This window comes from Acartia tonsa, chromosome 11 (assembly GCF_053477335.1).
Source record: "Acartia tonsa isolate MP-2025a chromosome 11, ASM5347733v1, whole genome shotgun sequence".
NCBI lineage: Eukaryota > Metazoa > Arthropoda > Copepoda > Calanoida > Acartiidae > Acartia > Acartia tonsa.
Window position 1 is genome coordinate 39788388 of NC_137270.1, and position 19083 is coordinate 39807470.

Here is a 19083-nt window from a genome sequence, read left to right on the forward strand (position 1 = left end):
ATCCCATTTCTTTACTTTGGGTACTTTTTAAAATCTTGATTGACAGGTTCAAACTAGCATTTTTAAAACTTTTTATTCAATAATTTTTAACATCAGAAATGGGGAGAATTGTACTTATCATCATTGGGGATGTACATCAATTTATCTTTCCTTTAATTATCCCTTTAGATCTCTGATCGACTTTTATGGTTTAAAATGCATACAGTTGGTGTCTTTATTGGTCTTTTAATCGCCGTACGCTGTCGTCGATAATAAATTACAAAAAAAACAGGCGAAACATGAATTAAAACTTTAATGGCATTTTTTCCAACACCTTCAAAAATAACCTTCGACAGAATCTTCCCTATTAAATCTTGAAGAATTATGTTGACATATAATATGAGGGGTAATGGTTTACATATTGTCGACAGGCTTTTTAAGATACCAACGGTTGTGCTCATAGCTTTTAAGTGCTGTAAATAGCCTAAAACCATTCAAAATAAGATTGGTTAAAACACCATTAAACTATAAGTCAGTTTTGCTTATTTAAAAAAAATGTAAATTTACGATACCTTTCTTTACACATCGTTGAAGTTACTTGTATGTCTGTCCTTCTATTAATTTGTCTATATAACTAAAAGTATCTCTACTGGACAAAAAAGGATATCTGTCTCTGTCTGTCAGTCTGTCTGCCATATGTCTGTCTTTTTATTTATTTATCCGTAACGCTTGATTAATCTATTATTTAGATAAAACTGTTACATTTGAGGGAGTATCTCTACTGTATAAAAGAGGATGTCTATCTGTATTTCTTTCTGTTTATTTGTCTGTAACGCTTGCATTATATTTGTTATTATTTAGATAAATCTGTTACATTTGAGGGAGTATCTCTACTGGATGAAAGAGGATGTCTGTCTGTCTTTCTGTCTGTCTGTTTATTTGTCTGTAACGCTTACTATATTTATTATTATTTAGATAAAACTGTTACATTTGGAAGGAGTATCTCTACTGGATAAAAGAGGATATCTAACTGTCTGTCTGACAATTTTGAGGTGAGTAAATTAATTTCTCGTATTCATTCGAATCCGGTAGATAGGAACCGGTTATCATCCATACGAAAAACCTATGTCTAGCATCGTATTATATCCAGCTTTCTACGAATAAAAAATGTACAATCATAAGATTAAAACCAGTTTTTTTGCCCCGAGGTGCCGAAGGTGGAAAGCTGTTTATAATACGATGAACGAAATAACTATTATCGTTCATTGCCCCATCCCCCTATTTTTCATATTTTTACCCAGTATTAAAACGGCCATTTTGTAACAGATAATTACAGGGTTTAATTTATTAGTTTTTATTGTGTATCAAATGATTTGTTTGCTCTATTACGGGGGCCAATTAGGTCGGACCAATTTGAGTGTTCACATAGTTTTTCATCCGATTAAGTTGGTTCAAAATATTATTTTTTTTCTCATATTATGTGCTCTATTAAGGGGCCAATTAGGTCGGACCACTTTAAGGGTTTACAATATAGTTACCCATCTGATTAGGTTGGATCGATTTATTAGTTTTTTTAGCTGTATTATTGGGCCAATTAGACTGGGCCATTTTTAATTTTAACTTTAGATTAGGTTGGGTCAAATCATTAGTTTTTCCCCACATATTTTTTTGCTTTTTTTAGTGGGCCAAATAGACTGGTCCGTTTTTAGTGTTCACACATTAGATCATTCAATTAGGTTGGGTCAATTTTTTTTCCATTATGGCTTCGAAACCGATTTATACCCGCTGGATTAGAACCGGTTCTCAGCTATAGTGAAAAAATAATGTATAGTATCGTATATCAGACAATATTCTACTAACATTAAAATTAAAATAATGATATTAATACCAGTTTTGTCAGACCTGGCCTTCGGCCTCTCGGGGCAAACACAAACGGTTTTTAACTTTTAACTTTTCTTTTAATATCTGAGGAAAGCTGTCTTTAAAACGATGCAATAAATAACTACGATAATGGGGCCAATTAATGTTAATAAAACGAAAAAATATTATAATGGTTTATCTCATCTTTTCATAAGGCTTCGTTACCAGTGTACACATTATTGGGATCTACTGCAGTTCACGGTAAAATATTGCTGGTAACGAATATTGCTAAAAATTTATGAATTTTAAAGGCTGCTAGCTGCCAAACGGCTGAACGTACAGATCATACCCGCACACCATTTTAAGCGGCATAAGGAGGCCTACAAATAATCTGGAATAGACTAGATCCAATGATGCACAGGGAAAGCTTCAATGAAGAAAAACCGCATAAAATAGGTCTTTTTCGCGCATTTCTCTGCACTGCAAGATAATTATGCATTATTGATTAATGGCTATTCCAGATTATTTGTAGGCCTTTTTATGCCGCTTAAAACTTTGTGCGGGCATGATCTGTACGTTCAGCCGTTTGGCAGCTAGCAGCCTTTAAAATTAATAATTTTTTAGCAATATTCGTTACCAGCAATATTTTACCGTGAACTGCAGTAGATCCCATTATTGTTTTTCCAGCAAATTAGCAACCCCATTTTTGTAGCAAAAAATTGGTCTTTGTGTTTAATAGTCGCAGCATTTAAATATTATTGCTTTAGCAATTAAATTAAGTAGATAGTATTTGTAAACTAAAAAGGCTGACAACAGCCATAAAAGCAAAGTTTTAAAGCGATAAATTTATGTAAATCCCCAATGACGATACACAAAATAACACCTTCTCTAGATTACCATTAGTGGTTGATACGTTATAACACTCAACTTAATGAATGAACCAATCAAAATTCTTTGAAGTTCCCAAAGTTGTTAAGCCAACGAATAAGAAAATATTATTCTAAAACTTTTAGGACTAGTGTAATAAACAGTCCATTGTTCCCTCTTTCTCTGAAAATTGTACTAAAACATTTAATATTTAAAATAGTTCAGACCCCTCCCAGGACCTATAAGAAGTTAGCTGTACAATTATTTAGCAGTTAGCGAAATCTTAGTTATCAAAATTATTAACTGACTCTAACAAGGTTTCAATTATTATGTTTAGTTAGAGCTAAACTTTACTTCGTACCCAAATGACCTATTGACAGTATATATGTAGAATATATTCGCTCATACTAATAAATGCAAACCCCCGAAATAAATAAAATTGATAGAATTGTCCAAGGAATGATTGACAGATATAAATTTGATTTGGACGGACAAGAAAATATATTAATTTCAATTATAATCTGCCACAAATGACGTTCGATCAATGCAGTAAAAGCTTTCTAATCCTTATATAAAAGTTACAAAATGTCTGACAGTTTGTCTGTGTTTAGCGAAGGATCCGATAACCGCTAACCGATATGGTTCTCCTTTAGGGTGAAGCTTCTCATAGGTCCTGGTAAGGTTTGTAGCCATTTTGTTTGAGGGTACCGCAACCCTTCTAATAAAATCAACCCTCCTAATTTATTACACCTTCGTTTTTCACAAGTACAATGTAAAGTGGAGTGTCGACTCCCCAACCTCTCCTCAAATGCTCCTAGAGGCCTGCATAAGCGTAGCCGCTTGTTTATTAACACAGTAGCAAAACTTTTATAATAAGCATCTCTCGTTTAGCATGTAAGCAATAGTCATCTTTTTAAACATTTTAGTATGGTGCATTTTCGCCATTAACCTAATGCGTTTTTTATTTCTATTGGTTGTTTTATATGATAACCTTAAGAAAAGAATGTAAACATCCATAAAAATGAAGCTCAACATAAAGACAATCGGACATTAATGGGAAGCTTTTTATATTTCCTATAAAAATGACGTCATACTGGCCTACCATTGGACAACTAAAATATAAACTGGCCTACCATTATTAATTTAGTCTGTGTATTGGCCTATCATTTATCATTTGTATTTTATAATGTCATTTTTTTATATTCACTATTAAACAGCTTCCATTAATGGTATAACTATTTGTACAAAATCGTCATAGAAATCACCATTAAAAAACGTGTATAGAAAAATTGCTGAAGGTAACCGTTAAGCACGGACGTACATTTCATAGAGTTTTTAGAGTAGCTGCGCTCTAATATGCCAAAAGCATAATTCAATATTATAGGTTATATTATGGGTCTTATTAATGATGTTTTAACTAAACAGTTAGTAAAATATAATAGCTAAAAAGCAGTGTGCTCTAATTTTTTTATTGAAGCAGAGTTACTCTTATAGTATGGATTGTCTGTAAAAAAGGGTAAAAAAACATTATTACTACAAATCTAAATGACGTTATAACACTTTATGTTAAATTTTTGGCCTATTTTATATAATGTGATAAATTATAATTGGTCTTTGCTGACTTATTATTTTTCATAATTTATATTAGTTTATTTGCCTTATACTTACATTTAAATAATACCAATTTTTATGTCATATCAGTAGCCTATAACTACCATGTAAGGCTATTCTATTGATATATTTGCTATTTAAGATAACTCATGTTGTTCTATTGGAGCACTTGCTATTATCTATGTCAAATGTCTTAAAATGTTAAAAATGACATTAGAGAGATAGATAAATGGAATTTTAAATATTTCATCCCCCAAATTTTTTTTGTTGTTTGGGGGGAGGAGGAATCATCTAGGCTTTTAGTTTTTTTTTACAAATAAAATATAATTATAAATCTTAATATTCAAAATAACTCAAATTCAGCACTTTTAAATGACATTGCGTCTTATTGTCATAGACAAAGATTAACCCTTACAGATCGGGGGGGGGGGGGGCTCAAAGAGCCCCCCACTCTAGTTTTTTCAATCTCATTTTTTTTGTAGGTAAGTTGGAGAGCTGTAACTTCATGACTTTTTAAGTTTAGTAATTATACGTCGGCAAGAGTTGATTTTATTAGGATATCTGGTCTGTGTCGGTCGTGGTGTCCGGTCAAAGTCGGTTGGGTAGCAAAAAATCTTAATTTCTACATTATGACTTTTGTGTATAAGGTAGAAACCTAAAATTTTTTTGGTGAATACTTAGATATCAATGACCTTCTGAGAAAAGTGGTGTTATGACCGTTTGACCGCTCCCTGACCGACTTTATGACCGATTTTTGTCCGGCTTTTACTACAGACATAAATCATGAATATCGTGGCTTCTATTACAGCTAGAGACCTATATTTTTTTTTGGTAAATCCTTGAGCAATAATAAATAGATAAAATATTAATTTGCGCCGCCAACCGCCGTTTTACCGCCGAAACCGCCGAAAATGGCGGTTTCCGTTATTTTCCGTTTTTCGGCGATGATCAGAAAAAATATTTTTTTTGTTATGAAAAATAAAAGTTCGTCCTAAAATTTGGTCATCCTAGCTGCAAAATTGGCCGCTCTACAGCTGTTTAAAAATTTAGCGGCTGGCCGCTAAAAAGCGGCTAAGGAGCGGTCTGGCCGCTATGACAAGAAAAAGTAATTTTCTCTAAAAATACACATGAACCACCAGAAAAATTTTACGTCTTTATCTGTACCAGGAGCCGAGATAGAGGGGGGGCTCTTTGAGCCCCCCCCCCCCCCCCCGATCTATTAAGGTGGGAATTGGGGCCCGATCTGTAAGGGTTAATAAAACGATTTTAACATTATTAAACTTTCATGAAATGGAATCTCTTTAACTATAGGAGCTTTTCCACAAGTGGTCGGTTGTTCAGTGATTACTCCCCCTTCTTTATTTAAAAAAATACATATTTAAAATAAGTGGAGGGGGTAGTTTTTTTTCTATGTCTAATCTATTCCTAACTTTAGGTGCTTAAACCTTCGGTGTTTAAACCTAACCTAAAATATTTTTCTTTTAACGAAAAAAACTAACCTTATTTGAGACAGCACAAAATGGCACCAAAAAATGACGCCATAAAATCAATTTGTCCAATGAGAGGCCAGTATACATAATTTACAAATGGTAAAATTAATACACGCCTCTCATTGGTTATTTTATCATATGACGTAATTTTTTTGGTGCCATTTTGCGCTGTCTCACCTTATTTTCAATATATTTCAAAATAGGATGAGAGTGGAGAATCAATAATCAAGAGGGTACTTTGTGTGATAGCACCGACTAATCATTTCTTTTATTTTTTCAGGGAAGGACGGATTTACCTACGAAGTACCCACGGAATTAGGGAATGGTTTCAGGCAATTCAGGTAAGGCTCACCGTAATTTGTATGTATGTGAATTATAGGTACACCTACAAACCTACTAAGAGACAAAGGTACTAAAGTAAGTTTTTTTTAAATTTTGGAAGATTTAAAAATTTAACTTAAGAGATGTCCCACGTTTGTCCCTTAGTATGTGTTGTTTTGGTACTTTCCCCCAAATCTAATTTGGACGACCAAAACGCATCTCTCGTTATTTTTTTTGAGTGGGATCATATAATGTATTTCTATTAATTTTGAGGGGGGTAGAATAGGTGGCTTCAAAGTTTGAATGGGGAAAAAACTCTTTTACCCCATCACTGGGAAGTCTATGTATAGGGCGCGTGAAGTGACTTTGACCCTTCACGATCTTTTCCCTAGAGGTTGTTATGCCTACGAGGCTTTTTCATTTTTTCCTATACCTATCCTAACATAAAAAAGCATCAAAATACTTTTTTAATTCAGAAAGATCGTGTTGGGTTCAACTCCCCCCAATATTTTTGTTTTGTTTTATTCATCTAAACTTATTCTTGAAGATCTCTGAAACGAAGAATATACTCTATATTCAAGCCATTACATACATATATACTATATAGATAGCCAATAGATGTTTATTCCTGCTCTTAGCCTAAATAGTACCTAATTCTAGATTAGATTTAAAATAATTGACTTTTCCCTTTATTGCGAGAAGATTTTTTTTCTATTGCCCTATCCCCGTCAACCCTGAATAAATCATGTTATTAAAAATTGTGTGTTACACTCTGTGCGAGAATTTTTTTTCATTTTCTATTGTGTTGCAGTTTCACTTTGACTTGGAACATTTCGGTATTCCTGCAATGTCAATTTCTAAAAAATGGAAAAGCTATTTCCAGGATAGTTTCGAAACTGATTATTATCCGATGTATAAGAACCGGTTCTCAGCCATACTGAAAAATCATGCATATCATCATATTAAATACAGTTTTAAACGAATATGAAAATAAAAATCTTGAAATTAATACCAGTTATGTTAACCCCGATGGACCTAAGGCATACTGGAAAATTAAGTCGAATATTTGCAAAGTTTTGATTAACTAAAACAAGTATTTATTCGACGGTCTTTAGCTGTATTTTATAAACGTTGATTTTGACAGTAGCTTTGTTTATTCTTGAAATGTAAGCATTATGATATTTCATGGTGACACTACGTGAATCGATGTATTATTACTTGGATGTTGTACCAAATTTTCATGTACCCTGGTAAATTAATACTCGCAGCTGGCTAAAATAACGTTACCCCCATCCACCCTCTTTTACCACATACCCTCCCTTAATACTGGAAGAAGAAACTGACCATTAAATAAAGTTCATATTAACAAGCTAAATTGACAATAAATTTTCCCCTGTCAATATCATTATCCATGTATATTCTACGTCTATTACTCCGGGAAACAAGGACAATTGTGTCAATATATGTATAGCGCAGCAAAACCAATAAACAATCTATAATACAAAGTAGAACGATGTCTGTCTGTTTATTTGTCTGTGTGTCTGTTTGTTTGTAGCGAAGGATCTCGCTAGCCGCTGAACCGATCGGGTTCTCCTTTACAGGGTAGCTTCTCATAGGTCCCGGGAAGGTTTATAACTATTTTCTTGGGGGTTGGGACAACCCAAACCCCCCCAAAAATGAAAAATATTCCCCCCCTCCAAAAAAAAAAAATTCTTTTTAAAACTAAAAATAAAATAGTAGGGTCGACTAACCTCACCCCCCTCCCAAAAAAAAATAATTCCCCCCCCCCAAATTTTTTTTTTCTTTTTCTTTTAAATCTAAAATACGAAAATTGGTTTGTTCAAACCTCTAGGGTCGAAGCCGCTAGTAATTGAATAAAGATATAAATTGTGCAACATTTTGATATGAAATTTGAGAATCATATGTTATAAATTTAAAATTGTTAGTTATAAATATATTTATAGATATTATTAAGATTAATAAAGATCATATAAATTTTTTAGCAACAAATATGGGAACGTACTTATAAAAAATAGTTTCAATATAATTTACTGTAAAATGTTACCTTCATCTCTGCATTATATCAAACTTTTTATGTTGATCGTATTTTGAGTAAAAATCAATATATAATTACTTGGATGTTACACCAGATTTTAAAGTGATACTCAAGCTGGCTAAAATAATAATACCCCATAACCACCCCTTTTCTCCACCCTCTCCTATCCTACTATATGAACGTACTGACCAATGAATGAGACCCATATTAGCAACCTAAATTTACGACAAATTTTCCATAAATCCATTTGTGTGAACAATGTAAATCATATGTCCAGTACTACACACCTATGCAACAACAATATGACAAGATATAACCTTGATTTATATCAGCATGTCAGCTCTTTAAATTACTGGCGGCTACGCCTCTAGAGGCCTCGAGGGGCAATTTAGTCGACCTTTCCTCTTTCAATTTTAATTTCAAAAAAAATTTCGGGAGGAATCATTTTTTCTTTGTGTGTTTCTCTTGGGAGGTTGATGGTACCCTCCCCTAAAATAGTTTTAAACCTTCCCAGGCCCTAAACAAAGCTTCAATGTAAAGGAGAACCATATCGGTCCAACGGTGCACATACACACGTAGACACCCTATTACTTTTTTATCAGGATTAATTGTTTTGGTTGTTGTTATCCTTGACTTTCCTGTTCCTAAGATGACACAACTTTGAATTTCAGAATTTTTAAAATTTCCACTAAAATCAACCAATCATGTATGTATATTCCATTAAATCATTGGATATTTTCATGGCAATGGAAGATACCCCACAGTGCGTTTGAAGGTGCTTTGACTTTTGCGTCAGAACCTAAATTGGGACATAGTGCATTTCATTACCCTAGGTTAGGTAACTTCATTTCACTTTTCTATAAAATCTAAAATGCAGGCGTTTTTGAGAAAATTAGATTTGAAAATTTCAAGTTCTATTTTCATCCACTAGGAGTTACCGCATAATCATGACAAGAAAAGCAAAGATTATTTATTTAAAATTTTGAACAAGTTTGCTTTTGTAAAGTTCTTCATAAAACCACTCCTTAAGTGAGTTGATTCATGGCCATTTTTATCAGTTGCTTTGCTAAGGTCACGAAAATTCAGCCTTAAATAAATCATATATAGAGAGGTTTTATGACAGACCTTATGAAAGCAAAGTTGTTCAAAATTGATTGTCATCTTGTCATGATTATGCTGTAACTCCTAGTGGACTCTGTCCCAATTTAGGTTCTGACACAAAAGTCAAAGCACCTTCATACGAACTGTGACCCGATTGGTTCATTTTAGCTTAAATTAAGAAGTTCGGAAATTTAAAGTTGTGTCATCCTTCCTAAAAATGGATGTAGAATATACGTGGATATTATGACAGGGGGAAAAATTGTCTCAATTTAGCCTGCTAACATAGAACTCTTTTATTGGTCAGTTCGTGCATCCAGATGGGGGGAGGGGGGATAGTATATGGCCAGGATGGTGGGAATCGTTATTTTAGACCGCTGCAAGTTTCACTCATTAGACAACATGATAATCTGGTGTAAGATCCAAGTAATAATATATCCATTTTCCTAAATATGTGGTTTTATCAGTCATAAATTATTAAAGTTCATGTATACAATGAAAAAGGATGCTAAAAAGATGCACGTTCACATCCACAAAAAGTATCATATCACCTAGAAAATATGCAAATTATTAAAACAGCACAAAATGACTTATTTGCTTCATTCTTATTATTAAAACATCCCCTTTCGTTTATATTTTATATCAAATTTATCAATGGATATAGAATACGTGTGGATATATTGACTTGACAGGCAAAAATTTGTCGTCAATTCAGGTTTCTAATATGGACCTCATTTATTGGTCAGTTCGATCATTTAATAGGCGGGGGAGGGGACGGGGTAAAGAGGGTGAATAGGGGGAAGGGGGGGGGGGTGCATGAAAATTTGGTGCAACATCCAAGAAATAATATTTCGATTAATTTTGCGAGTTTATATTTTGTGGTAGTGGTTGCACATCTGCTAAAAAAAACCTTTCGCCACTTTTATTTATGCTATCCGTTACAGGAATAGGGTAGGAAATACTAAAACAAAGATAACAATATCCATTAGTAGACAAGCACAAAAATAATGGACTGGTAAACGAACAGAGTAGGATGTAGAGCAGATGTTTAGTGATCATAAGAAGAGAGATAGAATTTTAAAAAAGAGAGAAACCTTTATGTCAATTATACAATTATTCTATTCAACTATGATTGACAGACGGACAAAGTAATTGGTACAGTAAATAATCACCGTTTCACTCTTTTGGGTACTTAAGAATCTATTAAATCTTTATTGGTTAGATTAGACTAGAAGTGTTAAAACTTTTCAACCAATAATTTAAAATTACAGAAAGGATTGGTTTTCTTATCATCAAAGGGGTTGTTCATCACTTCATCTTTCAGAACCTAGTAATAGTGTCTAACTTTTTATCTTTGTGACGTAACAAAAATCGAAGGATAAGAGGGGAGGTGGGAAAAGGAAACCCCTAAAAAAGAGATGGATTTTTGTTACGTCACAAAGGTAAAAAGTTAGACACTATTACTAGGTTCTATCTTTCACTGTCTTATCCCATAAAAAGAGTTTTTTTTATAGATTACCTATACTATATACCCTATATACCCTAAAAGTTTGTATACATTCTTGTAGCCAAATATAAATTAGTGTTGGGTAAAATAGTATATAAGGGCATATGTTAACAAGGATGACAACATCTATAAAAGCGAAGCTCTGAAATGGAAGGACAAACGAACATTAACACTTGTATATTGTCAGAACTGAATTAGCAGAATATTAATGCATCAGTACAAACAATATTGTAAGTAAATTTGTTGCAAAACTGCATAAATAGATGATACTGTTAAGAACATACTTACATTTTTGGGACTTGTTTTAGAGATGCTTCGCATAATGTACCTTGTTTTAATAGGAATAATTTTTTTAAAAATTAGAAAAATTGGATAATTTTAACTTACAATTATATTTTGTCAAAAAAGTTAAAAATCGACATGTTTAAAATGAATACGGACATTCTGGTATTGATTATAGAGTGGCTACGCTTTCTGAATTGTACCTAACTACTACAGGAATCATCATGCAAATTTTGGAATCGATAGAACAATTCTAACTTGTTTAAATGAACGAAAAAAGCTAACTGTGACGTACGGACGGACCGACCCTAATTATAGAAAAGCTTCGCTTTTAAAAAAAATAGGCCTATTTAGGGATATGGATATTGCACTTCAAGAGCACTTTTTTGCCTTACATTTTTCAACTATTTAAAATAGTTCAACTATTGTATCTTTTTACACAAGATTTTGCTTTACATAGAAAATGAATGGTTTTCAGTCTTGAGATGATTTCAGGCCTTTTTTTACCCTTTTAACCCATAAATACAAAGTCCCCTAGTTGCTAGTTGCGAAGGAAAAATACATTTTTTAGTACAGGCAACGTGTAAAAACCGTAATTAAGTGTTTTTATAATTTTTGTTATGACACATATGTCTGACTTTCAAGATATATTAGGAGGGGCCCAGAGAGGCAGGGATCTACAGGGATAAGACAATGGCTGATAGATTGGTGTCAATCCCCAATGATGATACACCAAATTACTCCATATGTAGATTATAATTAGTTGTTGAAACGTTTGGACATTTAACTTAATAAACCAATCAAAGTCAACATTATGATAAACAGCCCGAAGTCCCCTCCTTCCACGGCCCACGGAGACATTTGACTCGTAGTATATGATCCCTATCGGATAAAAAGTAGTAAGATAATTGGTTCCAATTATGATAAACAAAATTATCTCTTCGGTAGATTAAAATCATTGATGAAAATGTTTGGACATTTTAGGTTTGAACCAATAAATTTTGGTTAAAGAAAAGTCACCAAAGTCTAAAGCCGCATAAGAGAAGTTGTTTATTAAACTTTTGATACTACATTTTCTATCCATACGTCCGTGAATACGAGACCTTTTAATGATTTTAGGTAATAATAGATGTGTATAATTATGCCCGAATTTTTGGCGCTTTAATTAGATAATTATACTATACCACCGGTATATCTATACCCCCCCCTTTTATTCAATGTTAGCGGTTCAACAACTTTGTAACAAGGGTGTGCTTGTGCGTCGTAAATCTAATTAAAAATGTCCTTGTTCATTTTCAAAAAAAGTTTAATTTCTTTTTTTTTAAATATAATTTTCTGTTACTTTGTTAATTAACCTGTTTTAAAATCATTTACTTTGTAATACTTTTATTTTATTCCTTCCCCCTTTTTATCCCATCCACCCATATACCCCTCCTACTGGATGAACGAACCAACCAACAAATGAAGCCCATATTAGCAAGCTAAATTGACGACGATTTTTCCATTGTCATAATATCCACATATATTCTACACCCATTTATGGGGCGTTGGCACATTTTTAATAAATGTGGCTAAAACGTCAAAAATATGTCATCACAAAAATTTGCCTTCATACATTTTTAAACATTTTTGTTGTTGCTATTTTTAGGGAGGAAGGGGTTACTGGTCTGTAAAGTAAACTGGTCCCCAAATTTTATAAACATGTTTTTTTTATTAGTTGGCTTAAATTCTTTATACAAATAACTTTAATCTACTGAAGAGATAATTTTTTATCATAATTGAGTATGTACATTGATTTATCGTTCATTATCTTATCCCTTTAGATCCCAGTATACTTATGTCTATTTCTTTGTAATATATACGGACGCCAATGGATATAGAATACGTGGATATTGTAAGAGATTCTAGCATATCCTTATAAAATCATTCTCCAGCTGGCAAATTTAACGTTACCCGTGCCCACCATTGATGCTTCTTCCTTATCCCCCCCCCTAACCACGAAGGAACGTATTGAGGACCATATTAGCATCCTAGAATGGCGACAAAAATTTCCCTTTCACAATATCCACGTATTCTACATCCATTACTCCATAATGTTTCACGCTAATCTTATTATACTTAAATTGTTTCAATACAATTTTTAGAACAAATTATAACTAGGTACAAAATAAAGGTGTGCGCTCATTTTCACATTTCTGCATATTGTTTTATATTCGCAATGATCTTAATTGATAAGACAATCAACGATAATTTAGTATACATTCTCAATAAGGATAAACAAAATTACTCCTTCTGTAGATTAAAATTATTGGTTTACAGTTTGGATACTAAAAATGTGTAAACAATAAAAGTACCCAAAGTTTTTGTGCCAACGATAAGATATCGTGATAATAAAACTTTGGGTACTAGTGTAATTTACAGTCCAATATGTCAATTGTCTGTACAGAGCTTATATAATTAAAGCTTGTAATAATTTTAATAAAAGAATTAAAGAACACTATCATTTATTTAGTAATACAATATGTAACAAGGATGACAACATCCATAAAAGCGAAGCACTGGAACGTTAGGACAAACGGACATTAATACTTGTATAGTGTCTAAACTGAATAATCAGAATATAAAAGTATAAGTCGAAGCAAAATACTAAGTAAATTTGTTGAAAAACTGCTTGATACAGGATAATTTTTATGGACATACTTACATTTTTAAGACTTGATTATAGAGTTGCTTCGCTTATGATATTGTTTTTAGTTGTCTCAGGAATCAATATACCAAAAATCAGATCAAACGGATAATTAGATCACATAAAAATTTGTTGTTAAAAAAGTAGAAAAATCAACATGTTTAAAATGGACATACGGCCATTCTGGTAATGATTATAGAGTTGCTACGCTTTCTAAATCGTACCTAACTTCTACAGGAATAATCATGCAAAGTTTGAAATCGATAGGACAATTCTAACATGCCTAAATTAACGAATAAAAGCTATCTATCTCGGACGGACGGACGTACGGACGGACGGACGGACGGACGGACGGACGGACCTACCCTAATTATAGAAAAGCTTCGCTTTTAAAAATCTAGGAACACTAAAATATAAATTTGGAAAGACGGCCTGAAGGTTTTTACCTACATTGCAAAATCCTCTGCACGACACTGTTTTGAACTTTTTTTATGCTAATTGAAAAACGATGATGACCAAGTCTAAAAAAACAACTGCAAAAATAGCATTTGAACCTTTAATCTTCAGAAATTTAATCAAAGATATTGATTAGGTATAATACAACACTTTAGATACACAGAAATTAGTCAATTTTCTTCATAAAGATTTTTTTCTAAAAATAAAAAAAAACATAAAGTTAAGTATCAAGTAATATACTTGCTTTAAATTAGGATACTTTTTCAAACAGAATAAAGATTCATATCCCAGTGTTATTCATTTAAAATGAATGGTAGATTGGTTGGATGCCAAAATATTGTGCATTAGACTGGCACAAAATGAAAAGAAATATAAATCCTCCAGTAGTCTGCACAAAATTTATTAGGGGTAGGTGTGTGGGGTTGTTAACCCTACTGGGTTGAAAAAGATTTCAAACGGTTGTTAACCCCACGGATATTTTTTTTTGTGCTTCTTTTAGGTTAGGTAAAGTTTGGGCTAATATTGACAAAATTGTGTTTTATTTCCATTTATCTACTTCTGTTTATCTATAGGTAGTTTCCCTCAAAGTGCATTGTCGAGCCCAGAGACTGTCCCTTTTTAGGTAAATACACATAAGAAGAGAGGGAAATATTTTTGCGCTTGTTTGTTTACTCTTTTAAGAAGGGTCTATAGATAGAAAAAGTGAGACGCCTCTAAACTATTTTCAACATTTTGAGTCATACTAATCTGCACTACACTCATTAGGCATTATTTTGTTTCAAAGCCCTTTGGCTCATTTAAGAATAAAAGTGTTGCTACGTTTTTACAAATAATTAGTCATTAGAGACAATTATGTCAAAAAAGTTAAGGTTCAAGACGGTTAAGCTACTCAACATTAAAAATGCAGATATTAGAAGTTATAAAGTAGCTGTGCTGTTTTAAATGATTCCTTTTGTAGTGTTAATTGTACATTTGTTACTTAAGATTTTTAAAATGGATAAATTTCATAGTTTTACCGTTTTCAGCAAAGCTACTCCAGCTGAGTTCAGCGTTTGACAATTATAAGGATAATAATGTTCATAATTAGCGCAGTAATAATAATCCAACTAAAACTGGAATAGAATATTACTTAATATTTTTAAGACAGACGAACAGACGTTTATTTCTTAAGTAGCTGCGCTAGTAAAAATTGCATGAACTTTTGATTACCCTAAAAAACAAAAACCATGGACCATAGATAATGCATTGAAAGAAACAAAAATTCATAACAAATATTATTTTTTTGAGAAAAATTTTTTTTTGTCATAAGTTGGGGACAATAGTTGGAGTAAACTATATTTTTTTATTCGTTGCATTTTCCCTTTCCCGTAGGAGATTTTTGGACAATTTTGTTTTAATTCAACTTTTTTTGTTTAAATGAAATGAAAATAGTATTTAAATGATATTTGCAAAAGTAAAATTTTAAATTGCTTAAATTTTAGTATTTCAAATGAAGACATTTAAATTTTAATAGAAAAGCCCTTCTATAAATAAGTTTTATCATTTGTTCTAAGTGACATAATATTTAATAATTAAAATATAAACTAGTAATTCCAACATGAAACCTATATCTATTGGAGAGAGAGGGGACATTAGTTTAAAGTTTGTTTCATGTTAGTTGGCTTAAAATTTGTAGGGACTTTTCTCAAATCTTGATTTTTTTATTATAAACTAGAAGAGTTTAAACTTTTCAACTAATAATTTTTCAGGAAATGATTGTAATTGTTCATCAATTATCATTAGTATTATGTCTTATCAAATTATGTCTTATGATGAGATCAAATATTTTTTTTATTAAATCATAATAATCAATATCTTACTGTTGAACATTATATTTATGATTTGTGGAAAATGTATTGTGAAATGAATTTTAATCATGGTGGCATATCCTTGCTAAAATGTATTACAAGTAACAAGATACACTGGTTTCTTTTCCATTACACATTGACCTTGATTTTTGCCCCTGTAATGCATTTAGTTAAATCCAATATTTCAACAATAGTCTAATTATAACCCTCCCCCTTTTTTGTCCATATGATATATTACATATCAATATAATTTATCGCCAGGAATAAGGTATAGCCAACAAACGAAATAATTCTGAAATAAAAATTGGGAAGCAGATAAAAAGTTCGTCTTTACTACAAAGCCTTCCATCCAAAATCACGAAAAAAAACCAGCTGAAATTCCATTATATATTTTTCGAATTTATTCATTTGTGGGTTACAGCAGAATTTTTCCTATAATAACACTGGCATCTGTGCCCCTAGCATCTAGGGGCTACAGAAACTACGCTTAAAACCATCCCAAGATTTAAATCTAAAAATAAAATAGCCCAAAACCATTGCGGACTCTATGTGAAGCTTACCTAAAGTAGAGTGTAAGTTTTATTAGTCCGTTAAAATGTCGATAATACTAATCCATTTGAGTTCTCCATTTTAGAAAAGCTTTACATAGGTCTCGGGATAATTTTGGGGTATTTTATTTAAAGAAATACAAACACTGGGGGGGGGGGGGGTGTTAAATGTTGGTCTAATGAGGGAATATGTAAACCTACTATGCGCATTTTTCTATGTCTAAATGAGAAATTGAATGTTTTAAATCATTATACACGGATGGGAATTTCTCTTCTAAATTAACTAGGACAATTATATCCAGAAATGGCATAGTATTTAGAGAAAAAGTAATAGAGAAGATAATTACAGAGGTGAGAGAGAGAGAGAGATAGAGAGAGAGAGATTATATGATTTTAATATGCTTAAAATATAATGTTAAATTAGTGATAATTTATGATGGAAGGACCTACGGAAAGACTCTTAACAATTATGTAGAGTAGTTGCGCAGATTTGCCTGGATATTAACTTAGTTACTAAGACCAAAATTAGTTTGATATACTATAATCATATAACTTAACTAATATTATAGGATCATAATGTTATGACTTTTTCAATTCTGATATAAAATAAGAAAAGGCAGATAGATGTCCTTTTAATTTTATATTTCGTTTTCCTCTCCCTGTATTCATACGGATCATTAAAGGGTTTCTGTTGAGCGCGCATAAAGAATGTGCAGCATTACCGACTGTGCTCTGTTTCTGTCCTAATTAGCCAGAGTTATAGGGATAGTTAAGCGTGCATAAAGAAGGCGCATTGCCGAATGTGCTCTATATTCTGTTCTAATTAACCAGGGGTAAAGTGATAGTTGAGTGCGCTTAAAAAATGTGTAGTATTATCAACTGTGCTCTGTTTTCTATCCTAATTAACCAGGGATTTAGAGATGGTTGAGCGCGCATAAAAAATGCGCACCATTACCGACTGTGCTCTGTTTTCTGTCCTAATTAACCAGGATTGTACGGATAGTTGAGTGCGCATAAAGAATGCGCAGCATTACCGACTGTGCTCTGTTTTCTGTCCTAATTAGCCAGCGATATAGGGATAGTAAAATAAATTTAATCACCCCCCCCCCCTTTCGTCCCCAATAATGTGGAAAAAGCAAGGCAAAAAAGGATTTATGAATGCTACCACTCCCCTCATGCAAATTTTACCCCAGGGGTGATTATTTATTTGGGGGAAAGGTGAAAGAAAAATTTCGGCGGGCTGTGTGTGCCAATTTACCCCTTTCCTTTTTCCAGATTTGTAAACTTCAACTACCAAAAATAAAATGATTAGACGTCCTTTGAAAACATAGCTTAAAAGGTAAAGTAATTGAAAATAAATTTGTTCTTTTATTGTGAAGGATACAGGTTTAGGTTACTTACAGATAAATTAATCTTCAATGAATCAATTATTTTCAAGTTGAATAAAGTTCTGCAAAGGAAATCATTATAGTTAATTTCGACTGACATATTTCTATATCCATTATCCACATACAAAGTTTCAAATGATACCTAACACGAAAATTGAATGATTTCTTTCGATGCTAAGATACTGTAAAGGTAATGTATGTTCGTTTGATAGTTATTCTCCTAATCTATCATCTGTTACTTATGTAAATATATATTTCACAGATTTCCTAGAGCTAGAAAATTTTGATTTTGAATTTAATTTGTTTTTTTTACCTAATTTACTCAAATAGCTATGCTATTATTGGACGTAAACGTCCTTATGAAATATTTACAAAAATTAACTTAAGGAAATCCATTACAAACAAGGATGACAACATCCATAAAAGCGAAGCTCTGAAACGGTAGGACAAACGGACATTAACACTTGTATAGTGTCAGAACTGAAAAATAAGAATATAAATGAATAAGAGTCAAAGCATAATTGTGAGTAAATTTGTTGAAAAACTTCAGGATACAGGATAATGTTTATGGACATACTTACATTTTTAGGACTTGATTATAGAGTTGCTATGCTTATAATAATGAACTTTGTTGTCCTAGGAATCAGTAAACCAAAAATCAGAACAATCGGATAAAATGGAATACGGACATTTTGGTAATGATTATAGAGTTGCTACGCTTGCTAAATCGTACCTAACTACTACAGTAATCACCATGCAAAGTTTAAAATCAATAGGAAAATTCTAACATGCCTAAATTAATGAAAAAAGACGTACGGATGGATGGACCTACCCTAATTATAGAAAAGCTTCGCTTTTAAAAAGGCCATAGCCATGAATAACGGGGGTACGACAATGGATGTTTAATTTTAGACTAGGCCTTAAGTAGTTTGAGCATTCGACCCCTCTGGACTAACAAGACTGCTTTCAATTTTTTTATTTAAATATTCGCGGAACGCTGTCTTTAATACGATGCGATAAATAATAAGTTACTATGTTACTTAAACGAACGCGATTAAAACATAAAAATGTATAACGAACTAACATA

The 19083-nt window shown here is 32.3% G+C and overlaps 1 protein-coding gene across 1 annotated transcript in view; it reads left to right on the forward strand.

Annotated features, from left to right (window-relative positions):
- LOC145332167 (uncharacterized) overlaps positions 1-19083 on the forward strand; it is a 130236-nt gene that overhangs the window by 84584 nt on the left and 26569 nt on the right. Inside the window, exons 13-14 of the mRNA XM_080177118.1 lie at positions 955-1031; positions 6088-6148. Of these exons, the coding sequence (XP_080033244.1) occupies positions 955-1031; positions 6088-6148 (138 nt within the window). The remainder of the gene's footprint in view (positions 1-954; positions 1032-6087; positions 6149-19083) is intronic.